Source organism: Tursiops truncatus, chromosome 16, assembly GCF_011762595.2.
Source record: "Tursiops truncatus isolate mTurTru1 chromosome 16, mTurTru1.mat.Y, whole genome shotgun sequence".
NCBI classification, from domain to species: domain Eukaryota; kingdom Metazoa; phylum Chordata; class Mammalia; order Artiodactyla; family Delphinidae; genus Tursiops; species Tursiops truncatus.
In genome coordinates this window covers 37,661,198-37,676,733 of record NC_047049.1, presented here as the reverse complement: position 1 = coordinate 37,676,733, position 15,536 = coordinate 37,661,198, and the positions used below count along the sequence as shown (strand labels likewise).

Genomic DNA, 15,536 nt, shown 5'->3' with positions numbered 1-15,536 from the left:
AAAGCCTCTAGGTGGAAGACAGAAAAACTACTCTGGATTATTTTAGGCAACACAGAATTCTCATATAAAAGCAAGTCCTAAGCAATCTAGAGTTAGAAATGAGACACGGAAACAAATCACTATGAAAGAGAGTTAACAATATAAAGAAGTAAAATTTCAAACAGAACAATCCAAAGAACTATATAAAAATAGTATGTGGGCTTCCTGGTGGAGCAGTGGTTGAGAATCCACCTGCCGATGCAGGGGACACGGGTTCGTGCCCCGGTCCAGGAAGATCCCACATGCCACGGAGCGGCTAGGCCTGTGAGCCATGGCCGCTGAGCCTGCAGGTCCGGAGCCTGTGCTCCACAACGGGAGAGGCCACAACAGTGAGAGGCCCTCGTATCGCAAAAAAAAAAAAAAAAAAAAGTTTAAAAATTTGAAGACATAAAAGGGATTGAAATTTTAACAGAAGAGCAAGTTATAGTGAAAATAGATAAATTTGAAAAATAAACAAACAGAACTTCTAAAATTCAAATATGATTGGCAGAATACAAACCCAATTGTTGCAAGATTGAACACAGCCAAGCAAAGAATCGCTTTTTATTACTTACTCAATGACTGACTGACTTGAGTTTCACCATTGTTTTATGTATCGACAAAAAATTTTAACTACTGCCAATTAAATAATAACATGCTATCCCAATTTCAGGGATGTTAAAATGTAAAAAACTAAAATAAAACTGTATGTTTTAGAACTGACGAAATATGGTAGAGAACTAGATGCTACAACTATTGAAATGACTCAAAATTAAGTAGAGAGTTGAAGAAAAAAAATATATATAATAAAACAGAAGTCTTGCAATATTCAATAGCAACTAGAGAGAAAAGATAGATTAATTACAAAGAAATATTAGGCTATAAGCAGAATTCTCAAAAGCGACAAGAAAGACTGGTAGACAACAAACTTTTGGCTTTAAAATGCTGAAAGAAAATAATTCTGTATCATTTAACAATAAAAACAGAGTCAACACATTTTCACACAAAGACAACTCACTGTACTCACAATCATTGCTGAAAGAATTTTGACAGACTTCAGTAAGAAGGAAATTAAATCCAGAAAAGGCAGGTGCAAGAAGTAATAGTGAGCAAAATAATTGGTAAAGTGGATCTCTAAACAAGCACTGCCAGTATAAAAATAACAATATGGAAAAGTAAAAAACAAGAGAAACTGTTAACAAAAACATATAAGAGATGAGAGGAATGATTAGTATCCAAGAGTTCTAAAGTCCCTGTATTATTTGGGAAGATGCGAGAAATAATTAGCCTAGACTTTTAAGACAAGTAGCTGTGCTAAATGTATGCTAAAAGAAAAAGAATACAGTTGACCCTTGAAGAAGGTATGAGTTATGGGCGCTGAGCCTTTCCATAGTCCAAAATCCACATATAATTTACAGTTGGCCCTCTATATACACGGTTCCTCCGTAGCTGCAGTTCATGTGGTGATAAGAGTTTTTACTGTTGAGAAAAATCCACGTATAAGTGGACCCATTCAAACCTGTTGTTCAAGGGTCAACTGTACATAACTTCTAAACCTGTGTGAGGGAAAAGGGAATTAAAAAAGTGCAAAAGTCCACTAGATTGGTAAATATCCATAAAAAGCACACAGTTATGTGGTAGAAATAAATCTAAATATATCAGCTATCAAAATGAAAGCAAACCGACCACAGTTCCTGGTTAAAGAGCCTTAGATTAAAAGTTTTAAAAATCCAGCTATATGCTCCTTTGTGCAAAAGTCAAAGCAAAAATCCAAAATAAATGGAATAAATTGATGAGAAAGATACACAAGGCAAACAAATAACCAAAATACTTTATATCTATACCTATCTTTATATATATTTCTATATAGCTTATCATATTACATATAATTATAATAGTAAATTTATTCAAAGCTACAGTTTTAATTACTGTAGCTTTATTATAATATATAAATTATAATAAAAATATAGATGATCCATAAAATAGAGAAAAAGCCCACTAATATAAAAGTCATGACATACAGAGAAAGATGATCTATTTATAAGTTGACTGTCCATATGGCAAGGAATTAAACTAGATTCCTACTTCACGTTATATATTTTAAAAAGGAGAGTATTTATGGAGGTAGTGAAGGGATTTGTAAACCAGACACAAGAAGTATAAGCCATAAAGTAAAAAAACTGATAAATGTAACTACATTTAAATTTAAATCTCCATAAAAGAAACTATCATAAAGTGAAAAGATAAGCCAGTCTAGAAAATATTTGCAATCATAATAAAACATCATCAAAGAATTACTAAAACTGCAAATAACCCCGAAGAAAAACCGGCAATTTACAAGCAAGGAAACCTAAATGGCTAGTCAACATGTTAAAAGATGCATAAATTTACTAGTAAGCAGGGAAACACAAAACAATGATGACATAATTTTTGTTCTTTAAGTTGACAAAAATTAATGATACTGCTTGAAAAGATAAGTTTTGGGGGAGTATGTAGGGAAACAAACTGTATACTGGTGAGAGTGTAAACGGGTATAATCACTTTGAAGAACTGGTAATCCTAGTGAGGTTGAAGATGGACACATCACACAACCTAACGGTTCAACTTCTAGGTATCTACCCTGGACAAACATATGCATGAGGAAACATGTACACGAAAGCCCACTGCATACTGTTTAAAAACATAGCATACCTATTTCGTCTATAAAGATGATGGAAGGCTGTAGCTTTATGGCAAGGGAGAAAACAGCGGCAGCCAGTTTCTGAGATTCTCCATACCACTTATCTGTCAGTGTTGAAGGCTGAAGGTTAATAAATCGACAACCTGCTTCTTTGGCTGTAGCCTTGGCAATCAACGTTTTACCACAGCCTGGAGGCCCATAGAGAAGTACACCTGGAAATTAACATGTTATTTTATTATTTCCTTTAAGAGAAAGAGATATTTGCTAGTTTATGGGAAAATCAACATAATATTAATTCTGTCCACATGAAACTTTTTCGCAATATTCACTTCCATTTTTATTAATCTTTTCTTATAGTAGAAAGGAAGGTGCTATATTCTAAGTTTGTGTCAGTGATGACATGTATTGGGGATTACAGCACCCCTGTGCTTCCTTCATGAAATGGTCCGGTTCAGGATATTAAAGACAATCATCTTGACATCCAAACTCACACCTCTTGATCAATGGTTGACAAATAAAATCGTCTAATGCCCTTCCCCTTCACGAGCTAAGAGCCCTATAGCACAATGACAACAGCCCAGAGAAAATGAACAACTTCAAAATAGACTGTAGAAAACACTGTTTTGCTATTGCTCAGAGACTTAAGATAATGATCTTTTCTTAAAAAGAAATCACCAGTCACTCCTGTTTTAATTTCCTAGGAATAAAACTATATTATTAACCTAGAGTCTCCACTGACAGCAATTTGCTGCTAAATGCAATTTAAGGTAAGTCTTTTAATATATAAAAGATCTAAACAGACTGAGGTCTTGAGAAATTTGGGGAATCATCACCAACTGTTTTTCATCTAAAATGAGGTAGCATTTTCTAAGTTAATATAATATTAAAATTATGGCCCTGACTACAGATCATTTACAGACAGGGCTGACAAAAATCATCATCTGCAAACTTCTTTAAATATTTTCTTAATCTAGAGCTTCTCGACTTTTCTCATGTAATAGCACTTAAAGAATGACAATATTGGGAACTCCCTGGCGGTCCAGTGGTTAGAACTTGGTGCTTTACTGTTGGGGCCTGGGTTCCATCCCTGGTTGGGGAGTTAAGATCCCACACACCATGACCAAATAAATAAATAAATAAATACAATTGAGGCAGCATGCTGGGGTAAAATGGAGAGAATTTGGAGTTATACAAAATATTTCTATTATGTAATAAAAATAAAAAACAAAATATGAGGGAAGAAAAGTAAGTACTTTATATAAACCTCCCCCCGCCAAACTTACATTTTTTTAAAAATGAGAAACTTGAGCTTGGTTCTATAACCTACCAAATTTTTTTCGTGCCAAACATTTCAAAATAATGTTCAAACTCCTCCTCAAGCACACACAGATATTTCTAGTGGTCTTAATAATTCTTCAAGATTCAACTAACTCATGTTTAATCATTTTAAATTAAACCCTTCTAAAGCTGATTTAAAAATTTTAATCCATAGGCAATGCCAGTATATGTTAATTTTGTCAAGGAGTCCTTGCATTTTTTTAATTACGTTCATTTAGGTACTAAAAGTTCAGTTAAGTCAGTTAAATTTGAACCTTCTACTGATACTTTTAGATGGCTCATGTGAACAATACAGAATATAGTCTAATGCCATCGAATTCAAGTGAAGCTGAAAACATATGGGATAACATATGGAATTATTACATTTATTATTTTGATCATATAATTTAATATGGAATGCAGGTCTACTAGCAAACTTTTAATATGTATTACTTGAATCTCAGGTTTTTAGAACTAATGATGCAAAAGTCTTCATATTTTGTTGACTTTGCAGCTACACCATCACTTCATAAACACATGGAATACTCTCAGACTGTCAGATTTGTTTCAAAGTATTCATTTATCAGTTTGAATATTTTATTCCTAATAGTTTAGTTTTGGTACCTCCTAGTAGGATTAAGTTTTTCTAATTATTTCAGGGATTATAATTAGTATTATTAATTGAGCAGTTATTTACTAATGTCTAAAAATTTAACATGCAATGAAAACTTTTGGATTTCATAATCTTCTGGAGGATGGAGCTGTGACAGATAAGGTTCACATGAGGAACAATCAATGCTCACTTCTTGACCTGGGTGGTAATTACATGAATGTTAGCTTTAAAATTATTTATTCAACTGTTTAATCCCCATTTCTGTATGTATCTTAAGCTTCACTAAGATTCATGTTGTCCCATCTGATACTTTATCAGTGAGTACAGCAATAATATTATTTGAAAATGGCATGTTTTCTATATCCTTTGTTGAAGTGGAGTCCACCATGTTAATATTTATGAAGATAAACGAGTGGTTCTGCAAATGAATGTGAGGCATTTAGCTTTAATTATTAGTTTTATAACATTTTAACTAGTTTTTAGAACTTAGTCTGATACTTTTACAACCATTTTCAACAGAATTAAAAATGTGTTTATTATTTTGTACTTTGTAGAGACTTAAAAATTCAAACCCCTCTTTAAGATGGATGTTTTGGACAAAGGCTTCACTTCCTAAGTACTGCATGCAAATAAAGATTTAGGATGAGGAAGAAAAGAAGTATTGGGACAAACAAATCCAAATTTGAGATAATCCTCATTAGTGAAAAATATATTATCTTATTAGTGACCAACTTTTCTTTCTTCCTTTTTCGGACTAGTTTATTTACTTTCAAGGTTTAATAAAAAATTTGTCCAAATGGTGGAAAAATAAATATCTGTAAAACTACTTAAATACAGAGTACTGGGGGGAGGGAGGGGAAGTTATAGGCCTTTATGACCTCAGAAAGTCCATCTTTCAAAACATATATTTCTTATCTACATTTTAAAGAATGCATCAAAACATGGAGTATGATGACATTCACAAGCATAAAAGTTATGTGCCAAAATAATGATTACTGAATTCAGATTTTATAGAAGGACCATACAGCATTCAAATGGATTTTTTTTAATTTTTTCTTTTTAAATATTTATTTGGCTGTGTGGGGGCTCTTAGTTGTGGCAGGCGGGATCTAGTTCCCTGATCAGGGTTCGAACCCAGGCCCCCTGCATTGGGAGCATGGGGTCTTAACCACTGGACCACCAGGGAAGTCCCTCAAATGGAATTTTAACTATTGTAAATTTTTAAATGTTTGGGGGGAAGAAAGGGTTACATTTTTTAATGCAACCATCAGTATTTTATGGCATGTTCTTGTAACCAATAAGTGACACCATATCTTTATACGTTACTAAGTATGATTATCATGTGTCACACATTCATGACATAACAAATCATTCTCAAATTAACTTTCTATAGTCTGGGAGGCAGTGATCAATTTCAGCTTAGACAGCAATGAACTAAGGAAAACATAAAATTGGCAATAAAGCAATGAGTCTAAGCTACGTAACCTATTTCCAGTTCCCAAATGGAACAAGTATGGTATGCAACTGATTGTATACTCTGCTTCTGTACACCAATAACCAATTTATGTTGGGGGTCAAAAAGTAAATCAATGATTTTTCAAACTTTTGTTCTTGGTAAAAAATTTTCCAAAAATGCAAAGCTGAAAAAGCTCAAATAGTAAAACTTTTAGATCACATAATAAGGAAATACTCATGTAACTTAAAAAAAAATTTAAATACACATAGGAACCACCTTCAGTTTTAGATAATGCTTTTAAATAAAAAGCAGATTTACATAAGGCTGTTAAAGTACTCCCTCATAATTTGGTATCTGCTATGCTAATTGGGGCTTTAAACCAAGTCCAACTGGTGAAGTCACCCAGTTACCTGGCCTAAGCCATCACTGATGAGAAAAGCTTTCTCTAACAGCATAAAAAAATTTCCTAAATTCATTAACATTGTGAAAATGAGACATAAAAATTGACAAAAGTTCTTTCTTGTTCACACTATAAACAACCTGCAAGAGGGTACTGAAGAACTTAGTAATCCAACATTTGCCTTACTCTTGATCTGGGCTCAGATAAATCATTTGAAATTTTCTTTGGGGGAAAAAAATTTCTTTTTAAATCACAATAGAGTAAATGCTTCTTGTTAGAAAAAAAGTAGCTTTGTTGTTTCAGAAAGTAAAATACATAAAAAACAGATTTGTTGTTTTAGTTAACAAAAAGAGAATGCCATTTTTGGTGGTAACTGTCAGCCTCTATTTACCAGAAACAAGAATTTTCTACTTCATAAAAATGTACAGTTATTGGCTTCAATTATCTTTGAAATATAAATTAATGCACTTTTTGATATAGCTGCAAAATTAGTAAGATTATAAACTACAACTTATACATGTTATTTTGAAATTTCTAAAGATCCTTTTCTGAGAAATGCACTTGTCTAATAATTTGATTTCAGTCTTGACTAGCAACCTCTCTAGTTTTGGCAATACAATAAAGAGAAGTTTCTACTACATGGCAATACAATAAAGAGAAGCTTCTACTAGAAGCTTCTACTAAATAAGCTACGCTACAGCGTTTGTATTTGAAAGCCATGGCAACACACTTCTACAGATCTCACTGTCAATTATCACGTAAGCTACATTTGAATCGCCTTTAACAAGTCTTAAACATGATCAATATATGAATGGCCAATAATAAAAGTATTATATTTAAGGATGTAGTTATAAATACTTTCAATTCTTGAGTTCCAAGGCTTTTGAAGTAATCACTAACTAGGAATAAGAAAATGTTTCCCTTAAAAATAAGTAGTATTTAATTTCTAGTTCATCTGTAGTTCACTATTTCCTTAAAAACAAAACCAAACAAAAAACTACCATTGCAATCTAAAATAAAATTACCAAGAGGAAAAAAAATCACTAGAATCATGAAACAACCAGAAGTCTTATCTTGAAGACAAAAACCCATACTGTTACCTTGAATCTTTTTTTATCCTCTATTTCCCTAATTTCATTTTCTTGTAAGTAATAAAAATGAATTTGAAATAAAGGGATTATTTTGACATGTAACTATGGGGAAAAACTTTACCTAAATTTGGAAGCTGAAGAATAAGCAATTATTTAAAAATCATTATTTATAAAACAGTTCACTGGATCTCACCAGTCTCTTGAAAACCCAACTTCAAAAACACCAGTTCTATAATGGCAGAAAGTTTCCATGTGTTCCAGATTTTTAATGCTTTAGCAAATATAAAGTTTTACCATACCTTTTGGAGGCTGCAAAAGCCTGGAATTTTCAAACAAATGCTTCTTTTTGATAGGTAAGATGACTGTGTCTTTCAGATCCGTAATGACATCATCCAAACCTGCTATATCACTCCAAGTAACCTGGTAAAAGTTAAGGTCAGCATGAAGTTTTACAGCTAATGTATGTTCACCGAAGTAAAAAAGAATCCCCCCAAATGGTAAGCCTTAATTATACCTAAATAATAAAAGTTTAAAATGATATATTAATATAAGTACTTTTAAGCAATACTGAAATTATTAAACTACCATGAGCTGAAATTTAATAGTCAACTACCTATTCCAAAAAAAAAAAAAAAAAGGCCCTAGGTCCAACACTCAAAACTCTGAGTTTTAGGATCTAATAAGCTGACCTCACTCCATTAAGATGAGGAAATACTCTGCCAAGAAGAATGAGAGCCAGCTCTGACAGACAGTTCAGCACTAGCTGAGGGGCCTAATTCACAGACGATGCTGTCAAACATAATAAGAATGAATTTAGAAATAAGGCTTATACTCACCAAACTGGGCTTCTGAATTTTACTAATTAAAAGTAAACTGTGTCAAAACTTGTCTTATATCTTTATAGAGAGTAAACGGGGATACATTTTTTCAAAACTGATAACAGCTTGTGTATTTTAAAGCCTTCTGACTCAGCTTAAAAAAATTTTTTGGGGCGTGGGCACTGGATAAACTAACTGAAAAAGACCTGAAAAACAAACAAAAACAACCTAGCTTTAACTTGGAAGAGTAAAGGGGCTGGAGGTGGGGCTGTTCGGAAGCAATATTTACAACACATTTATTTTCCACCATAAAAAAAAAGTGAAAAAGCGCAGCCAGATCTGAAAAAATCATCACTGACTTTCACTTGTAGCTATAACAAAGAACTGAGTTCATTTCAAACAGAGGATTAATTCTGGAAAGGCATGTATGTCTCTGTGCACACAGATATTAATAGACATTGTAGATTTTTATTTCCTAGATTTGGAGATAAGGATATTGTATTTCACTCTACTTATTTACACCTATTGTTACAGAATATTCACAGAGGATTTTAGAGTTTATAAATTACATTAATCTGATGCTCAAAATAATCCTTTAGAAGTAGGTAGAGCAGGTATTACATTGTCCCTGGATTATACATGAGGGAACTGAAACTCAAAGAGAAAATAATTTACCAAGGCCATAAATGGAAAAACTGGGATTCAGAATCTTATGTTGTCTATCATACCTTATAAAAACATCTAGATTTGAACTCCAAGTCAAATATCCACATGACTTAAAGCAGTAATTTTATATGCCACAAAGGTGAATATATAAAAGTACAGGTTTAACTAAACAAATGTGCACAAAAAAAGTTAACACAGCAGGCCCGAGACGATTATCCTTGGAAAGTCCTGCTTGCAAGGCTAGCCCCTCGTTGGAGTATGGGAGATACTTAGATTTTGGGAGAGTTTCCTCCATTTTCCTGATGAGAACAGCTCACTGTGCCTAAACCGTTTGTGCAAACAATATGGTTTATGGTGGATACATGTTTTGCTTATGGGAGTCTAGAATTTTGACACATGTTAGGAAGATGCAGTCTATGTGACCAGTCCCAATTAAAATCCTGGGCCCTAAGTCTCTAATGAGCTTCTTTGGTAGATAGCATTTGACAGGTGTTCTCATAACCTGTTGCTGAAAGAATTAAGTGCACCCTGTGTGACTTCACTAGAAGACTCTTGGAAGCTGGTGCCTGACTTCCTCCAGACTTTATTCCACGCCCCTCTTTCTTTGCTAATTTTGCCTTGTATCCTTTTGTTGTAATAAATTATATCCAGGAGTATGACTACACTGAATCCTGTGATTCCTCCTAGAGAATCATCAAACCTGGTCATGGTCTTTGGGACTCTTGATACAAAATGCTAGACAAAAAAAAATATTAAATAAGATTAAAGATACCTACATGCATGTTAAGAGGGTCTACTAGATGAGCAGCAATACTCATTTCATATTCTGAAAGCTTCACATTTTTCACACCGATTTGCTTCATTAATTTTTCTGCCTAGAAAGGAAAAACAAGCAACCTCCTTTAGTTTGATATTTAGACACTGGCACTCCATAACATGTAGCGAAGTCTAAAGAGCAATGAACAGACATACAAGATTTTCCAGAGATATTCTATGCCACTTGTTTCATCCTTCCCCATTCTTAGGTCCTTAAGTAAAAACAGATTTGAAGGTCTACTCTACAGAAACCAGGGCAATTTAAACTAGCTTTTGGGAAATGAGAAAATAGGGTACATGATTGAAGAGATATATACATGGCCTCTCATTGCTCCAATGAGATTCTAAGGTCCAACTTGATTTCTTTCCTAGCAGGATTATCATGACAGGTGAAAATGAAGCCTCAAGATGAAAGATCGAGGAGTTAAGGCTATCAAGAAATGGACAACTGGAGTTTCTTTCCTTCAATTGACAGAGTATCTGAAAACTGGTGCCCAACTTTCCTCAAATTACCCATATATCTACAACAGGTGTTCAACCTAACTAATTTCAAATTGTTCTGAGATACTATCCTTTTTAAAGTCAATTCTTGGGGCTACACAACCAGAGATAATAAAAATAATTTTCAATTAGAAGTATACTTGCATATATTTTTAGAGCTGGGCAAAACTAGCCTTAAAGCTATAAGCTCTAGCAAAGCAACACAGCTTTCAACTAAAATAAAAATAATGTTAACAGTAAAACATTTACTGAGTGTGCCAAATATTACGCCAAAATACTGTAGATGGATTAACTCATTGAATCCTCAGAGAGATCCTATGAAGTAGGTACAATTTCTCCCCAACACAGAAAAAGAAACTGAAGCGTAGCTCAGACTGTTATTTGTCTTAGGTTAAAAATTAGCAAATGGAAGAGGCAACATACGAATCCAGGCAGTCCCAACTCTAGAGCCTATACTCTAACCATCATATATATTACCTTGGTTCCCTCAGTTACATGACTGGAGTTTGTACCAACTAAAGAGTCTTTAAAAATCTAGACATAATATATCCAAATTTCAATTAAGTGAACAGTTTTAGAAATGAAGGTACTCTGGTAAATCATATTTACCTAAATTTTTGTTGTTACATTTTCCTAGAATACTTTTGATTATATATAATCTTGCTATTTGTCAGGGGTATTGCTACTCTTAAAAAAATCACATCATACAGCATTATAGTTATAGACTGGTTAGAGGATCAGGATGTGTGTTGATCATATCCTAGTAATATCACACTTTTTTTTTAAAAAAGTGCTATGAACCACATTTTTCCTATTTAGCCACGCCTCTGAATCAATGGATAAAGCAGCCTTTCCAAATTCTTTTATCTCTTTCTTACAAATATCTTCTCTTTCACTGACTTTAAATGTGTCAGCTATGAACAGTATCCTGTTTTCTGTACCTATAATAGCATTAATTTCTCTTCTTTTCCTTTGTTCTTCTATAAATGTGAAGCCATCCCACATGTGTTCTTTTTAGGCCATGCTCTAATACAGTGGTTCTCAACCAGGGGTGATTCTGGCCCCCTAGGGGACATTTGGCAATGCCTGAAAATACTTTTGGTTGTCACAACTTGGGTGGGTGGGGCAGTGCTACTGGTATCTAGTCAGCAGAGACAGGGATGCTGCTAAACAATCAAGAAGGAAAGGATATTCTGCCTCCCCACCCCCATCATCTGGTCCAAAATGTCAGTATTTGAGAAACCATGCTTTTCTCTCTATTAGCTACTTGCCCTTAAAATTTTACTCTAGGCCACAATTGCCTCTTGCTACCTTTATTTATATTTGGAATTTCCTAAATAAAAATTATGAACTATGTTGTTTACTTTATAGAGACAGAAAACGCTATAGTTGAGTTTACCTAGAATCTTTTCTCCACAACAAGAGTTCCATTTAACAATGTCTTCAGGTTGCATTAATAACGTTGATAGGAAAGAGAAAAAAAATTAACGTTTATTGAGCACCTACCACATTCCCGGCACTGTGCTGGATACAGTTTACAATCAACCCTTGAAACCATCCTGAGAAGCAGCTATTATTATTCTCATTTTTCAGATGGAGAACTCAAGGGTCAGAGAAATGTAAAGAACTGGCAAGATTACACAGCTATGAATTAGCATTACCAGAGCTCAAACTCTGATCTAATTTCAAAGCTCATGTTCTGTTAAAACACTAACATTTCTCATTTGGAAGAGCAGAACATGCTTAACACACAAGTAAATGAAAAGAAAGCACCCCAAAACACATCATACCAGTACCAAACTGTGTTCCAGGAACAAGTTATCCAATTGTCTAGCTTTGACACATTTAACTGAGCCCTTATTTCTAAAATGTTTTACCTAGAAAAACAAAATTATGATTGGACTACTTGAAAAATGGCTTATGCTCATGCAATGCTTTACTGTTTACAGCTTAATGACAATTATACTTTCTAGTCACCCACATTTGCTTGGTTTTTAAAGTGGGTCTCTCCCACTCTGAGGAGGGAAAACGGTGAACTGTGGGTGAGGAATCAGAGGTAGGAGGGAAACTTACTTTTTACTTTATACCCATCTTTTCAACTGTTTCATAGTATTTTTTATCCTTACACTCTATTTCACTTTTTCTCCATGTAAAGTATAATTTAAAAAGTGGGGAAATAGGAAATAGTGAACTAATATTTCTGCCTAGAATGAGGAAGGAGGAAATGGAATAAAGGAGCAGTAGAATAGAAACACTCATTTCATAAAGGTTCTAAAAGATTCATAAAATTGGTTGTTCTTCTGGAAGAATAATTTTAGAAAGTTAGAGATAGCACAACAAGAGTGAAAAAACAAAGATGAACTAATTCAACTTATTTCAAAAAACTTTTACTGAGGTCATAGCTGAAGTATTCCAATTTTAAGTGTAGATAGAGGAAATTGATATAAAGCTTTAAAAAATACATTTAAGTAGGAAATAGCAAAGAATTTGAAGAATTATCTTTATACATGAGGTATAAGCCTTTACCACAAACTTACATTAAAATATTAACAAGCACCCTTTTCTAGACATGCGGAGACAATTATCTTCTCTTTTAGCGTTAGTGCACTTATATCTTCTGACTTTATCGTATAACCCAAAAGTTGCTGGATAAGATGGCTTTCTACTATAATACTCTTCTGCTATGTTACTGTATAAAACACTATAATGCACTGAGTTTTATCTCGAATTTCCCTCTTGTTGCTTTTCTTTCCTCATCACTTCTATCTATCCCCTTGGCCACTCAGGCAACACTAACTGCTTATTCCTTACTGATTTCCCATCTGAATTTCCTTATTTACTTCAGCTCAGTCTTCTAAGATTCAGCTCCAGTAAACCATGGTTTTAGGGCCACTTGATTGGTAATGCAGTTCACAATGGCTTCCTGGTGTCAACAAATGTTAGCTCTTCTAAATGGTAACTGGCATTCTATGATGGCTGCTCTTAAAAACACCTGGCAGTTGAGAGTTCCAGTTTAAGATTTCAGTGTATCAGCCCTTCACAATTTCATCTATTACTTATATCAAAATAACTGAAATGAAGTTTTGAATCTTACAATATCAATGATATTGCAATATCAATGATATTACAATATCAATGATAGGACTAAAAATAGGGAGACTATTAATGACTCCCTAAGTTAATGACTATTAATGACTCCCTAAGTTAACGACTAAGGTCACAATATATGACCTTCATGTGTATGAATTCTCAGTAGTGAATCTTTCCAGGCCTTTGACGACTAAACTACAATCTCAGGAATATTATATAGTCTAATTAATATGCTAAACAAAATACTGTATATACAAATGCCCAGGAGAGGTCAAGCATTAAGTTATTCATCCTGTACTTGAAAGCTCTTTAATAGTACACATAGAGATTCCCTGTCTTCTAACATCTCAATTAATCCAACCCATCCTTTTATTACAGACATACCTATCAAAACTCTTGTGCTATATCTCAATATGATCCAACAGTGGCACGTGCCCAGAAAACCCTTGTCCCTCTTTAACACTCTGCTGAAACCATCTCCTCTCTCATTACCAATTAAATATGCCACATTTAGTAAGGCTGGAAGTATTCCTGGCTTTAGACTAGAAATTATTTACAAATACCCTGTTTAATCCAAACGTAAGACTACTTCTAGGTTACTCTTCCTGATTTGAATGCACCTATGTCATCCTTCACCTTTCATCTCAAAACTACACTGCCTTTAAGCTCACATCAGCCCCATGGATTATCTGGTAATCTCGAAACGTTATCTAAGCTTTTATAGTCAGTGTTCTTCCTCTGTGACCACAGGAGTCATACCTTCCTCCTCTCCCACATTCACACCTGATCTTTGCCCTCAATACGCACTCTAATTCCTTAATTCCTTTCTATACACCAACTAAATTATCCCCCATCTGACTTCCTAAATGGCCTGTACCACAGAATGTCTTCCTTAGAAACATACGATTCCTTACACTTATTGTTATACCAGTTAGCCCTATCTTCAATGCAGGTTCAGCACCACCATTCAATTTATCTGCTCCCAACCTGCTGAGAAATGCTCAAGAAGTTCATAAAAACAAAACAATTGAGTTCCTAATAAACTCATGCTTTCTTCAATTATGCCCTAATGTTCCATAACCTACTGTGATTTATCTCGTTATATACTCATCACATATTTACCTCAGCAGGTCCCAAACCTCCTCCACTCCCAAGCACATTTAGTTATAACCTCTCCCCTTTGTCGAGAATAAAACAGTTAACTCTACCTTAAAATGTTCCTGTAACTACCGATCCCAATCCCTCCTGGTTCTTCTAGGACCTACCTCCCTCCTCTTTGGCAGCAACTCTCCACCTGCTCCGCTAGTCTTTTCCCCTTTCTTCTTTACCCTTCCCTCAGCAAACTCTGCAACGACTATGTTCTTTTACTTCAAATTACACTTGCTGTCCCCACTGAACGGAAATTGCTCTCTTTAATGATTTCAATAAATCTGATTGCTTTCTTCGTTCACATTCCTCATGACATCTTCTCCTGGATCATTTCATAATACAACATTTACAACCAATTCTCTTTTGCAAACTTCTTTTCCCTAGGCTTTGGTGACTTCACACACACAGTGATTTTCCAGATAGTGGGAAAGAATTTAAGAAGGGGCTTTTAAAAATTATATTTAACACCCCACCAACTTCTCCAAATTCTGATGTTTCAAAATGTAACATCCTTCTATTTGAAAATAACTGCCACAGTGAACCACTGTTACAATCTGCAGTATTTTGTATACTTCAAGGTAAGCTGGGGTGGGAAAGACTGGTACCAACAACTTACATTATTCTGGTTTTATTCCTCCTCCTCTGGCCACTTGTTTTTTTTAAAAGTGCTTTTATTAAAATTGGATAGGTTAAAAAGAATATCTTTAGAACATGCAGATGAGGTATAAAGAACCACAGAGTAGGTGCTCAATGAATATCTGTTATATGAATAAATTTAAGTTTTTAATCCCAGGAAGAGATTATTGTGCACGGAATCAAGCAGAAATCAAATTTTATTCCCTCCCATATAGAGCCAATGGTCTAAGTATTGTTTACTGAAAAGTCCATCCGTTCTCCAATAATCTACAAAGCAAAGCCAGT

The 15,536-nt window shown here is 34.2% G+C and overlaps 1 protein-coding gene across 1 annotated transcript in view; it reads right to left on the bottom strand.

The window, feature by feature from the left end:
- The window catches only part of ATAD1 (ATPase family AAA domain containing 1), a 55,227-nt gene that overhangs the window by 31,965 nt on the left and 7,726 nt on the right, over nucleotides 1-15,536 (bottom strand). The window contains exons 3-5 of the mRNA XM_004315128.4: nucleotides 9,836-9,934; nucleotides 7,875-7,995; nucleotides 2,710-2,910 (exon numbers count right to left, since the gene is read on the bottom strand). Of these exons, the coding sequence (XP_004315176.3) occupies nucleotides 2,710-2,910; nucleotides 7,875-7,995; nucleotides 9,836-9,934 (421 nt within the window). The remainder of the gene's footprint in view (nucleotides 1-2,709; nucleotides 2,911-7,874; nucleotides 7,996-9,835; nucleotides 9,935-15,536) is intronic.